The sequence below is a fragment of the Coffea eugenioides genome, chromosome 2 (assembly GCF_003713205.1).
Source record: "Coffea eugenioides isolate CCC68of chromosome 2, Ceug_1.0, whole genome shotgun sequence".
NCBI classification, from domain to species: domain Eukaryota; kingdom Viridiplantae; phylum Streptophyta; class Magnoliopsida; order Gentianales; family Rubiaceae; genus Coffea; species Coffea eugenioides.
The window spans coordinates 13541861-13544597 of record NC_040036.1 but is presented as its reverse complement, the minus strand read 5'-3'; the positions used below and the strand labels follow the sequence as shown (position 1 = coordinate 13544597).

Genomic DNA, 2737 nt, shown 5'->3' with positions numbered 1-2737 from the left:
AAAAGGGATGGAATATATATATATGCCGAATTGGGAAAAGGGTAGCAATAAATAGGGTTAATTCCACTTTGTCCCCCCAAACTTTGGCTGATAACCCACTTCAGTCCCTCAACTTCAAAATGGGACATTTAAGTTCCTAAACTTGTAAATACCTCTCAATTAAGGAAAATTGTTGACAGAATCCTGAATGCCGTTGGTGGTCGAAATGTCTCATTTTATAAGTTTAGAGATTTAAGTGTCCCATTTTATAAGTTTAGGGATTTAAGTGTCCCAATATATAAGTTTAGGGACTTAAGTGTCCAATTTTGAAGTTTAGGGACTAAAGTGGGTTATTGTCCAAAGTTTGGGGGGACAAAGTAGAATTAACCCCAATAAATAAGATTTATGAGTTTCACCTTTCAACCTACCACAGTACTCATGGTGATGAACTGATGATTCAATCACAATCCTAAGCTAATCCACTCCGTTAGGAAAACTAGCATTTAATCACGGGTTTGCCAAAATATATTGAGCAAAAAAAAAATTAAAGTAGCAAATTGGAGTATCATATATTCATTCTACTTTGGATACAAATTTTGGAGGTGGATAAATTGCCTTCACATAGATCAATGGGGTTTGGATTTTGGCCACAATATTTTCTTTCTTTCTTTCTTTCTTTTAGCAATGTATATATATATATATATATATATATATCTTTTATAGTAGCTAGCACCAATTTCATTAACAATAAAAATATCAAGAGACAGAAAACAGTGGAAAATTAGTAAACAAGAGTAGTTGAAAGCATCCCTATAGAAAGAGAAAGCACTCTTTAGCAGAAGTGACATAGTATATATAATGAAAAGGACCACAATCTTGTAATCACCTGTTCTGCTGTCCCAATTTCACCTAATGTCTAGAAAAAAAATTAGCGAATCAAAGTAAACATAGTTAATCTCGATTCCATCTCTCACACTCTCTTTCACACACTAGGTTTAGCCTCTAGCAGAAACCCTCCCTATATAAGAAGTGAACCATTACGAAGTTACACAAGACTAACTCACTACACAGCACCTTCTCTTCCTCCATCTCTCCATCCCTAGCTCCCCATCATGGCCAAAAATCTTTTCATCCTCTTCCTCCTCACCCTCTTATCCTCTTTGCAGATTCACGCCAGAGATCCACAACTTTTCAACAAAATCCCCAGCAACAATGGTGCAAAAGAGACCCAAGTGGCAGTACCAACAAGTGAGGAGACATTGAACAACAAACAAGAACAAGAGCCAAACTTCATCCCTGAAAACGAAAATGGTGGCTATGGTCTTTATGGCCACGAGTCAGGCCAACTCCCTCCGTCCACCACCACAACCACCAACCCCAGTGGTGAACCCTACAAAGCCACCACTAACCTTCCATACAACAATGAACCAAGAGATTCCTACCCCAAGTACTTGCCCAAGAACTACAACACCGAGTCCAATGTGACTGAACCGGAAGGTTACAGACCACAAAACAACCAACCAAGAGAATCCTACCCCAAGTACTTGCCCAAGAACTACAACGCCGAGTCCTATGTGACTGAACCGGAAGGTTACAGACCACAAAACAAAGAACCAAGAGAATCCTACCCCAAGAACTACAACACCGAGTCCTATGTGACTGAACCGGAAGGTTACAGACCACAAAACAACAACTACAACAGCAACAACTTCTACAATGGTGAAAATACCTACTACAACAACGAGAAACAAGGTTTGGGTGAAAGCACTTACTACAACAATGAGCAACAAGGTTTGGGTGAGACTAAATTGTTGGGCAATAGCTACACCAATCCAAGCAACAACAGAAACAACTACTACAACAACCAAAACAACAAGAACAACTATGGTGCTAGCAACAGTTACTACAATGGAGAGCAACAAGGTTTGAGTGATACAAGATCCAACAGCAACAACTACTACAGTTACAATGGCGGAAATGCTAACGGTGGAGCGCAGAAGAAAGGGATGAGTGATACGAGGTTTTTGGAAAATGGCAAGTACTTTTATGATATTAGCATGGAACAGATTTTGAACCGTGGCCTATATGGAGCAAACAACAGAGGATACTATTGGAATGATAATCAGAATTCTTATAACAATTATCAGGACCAGGAGCAGTTCCAGAACTTCCAGGACGAGGATGACATGCCTTGAGATATCCCAGCCTTGTGTCAGCAAAGATGAGAATGATTTTGATTACATTACATGTGGTGTTTTGAGAGTTAAATTATGCCTAATTAGCATAAAAATGTTTAAATTGTTATAGATTTATTTATGGGGTTTTCGTTTGTTTTTTTTTTTTTTTACTATAGTTAATTTCATGCTTTGAAAAAACTACAGTGTGGGAGTATGATTCTGTAACTGGCCATGATATTGGGCAATTCAATAAATTGTACATTAATTACCTTGAAGTGAACCTTGGATCAAAGAAATTCCGTTGGCTTTGGCAAACTTAGATACCAAACTAATTGGAATATTCAGATCGCAAGTTTAAGGCTTTATATATAGTCCACATTTATTCGAATGTCAGACACACAACTCTTTTGAACTATATATATGAAAAAAAAAGTGAAAAGAAACAAGAATATAATAGTGGGCATCATGTACAAGTGTAGTTAATGATGATCCACAATGCTTTATCTAAAGGCAGTCTAACTTCACCAACCAAAAAGTGAAGAAATTTATTGTATGGCAAAGCGCGCCATTTTGCTTCTGTG

The 2737-nt window shown here is 37.7% G+C and overlaps 1 protein-coding gene across 1 annotated transcript; it reads left to right on the top strand.

The window, feature by feature from the left end:
• Positions 1 to 1022: 1022 nt before the first annotated feature.
• LOC113760718 (protein E6-like) lies at positions 1023 to 2462 on the top strand. Its single transcript, XM_027303400.1, has one exon. It carries the CDS (start codon positions 1092 to 1094, stop codon positions 2172 to 2174), a length of 1083 nt encoding a protein of 360 aa, XP_027159201.1. The 5' UTR covers positions 1023 to 1091; the 3' UTR covers positions 2175 to 2462.
• Positions 2463 to 2737: the final 275 nt, after the last annotated feature.

Excerpts from the sequence above, each read along its gene's own strand:
- LOC113760718 (XM_027303400.1), top strand. The coding sequence starts at position 1,092 with ATGGCCAAAAATCTTTTCATCCTCTTCCTCCTCACCCTCTTATCCTCT.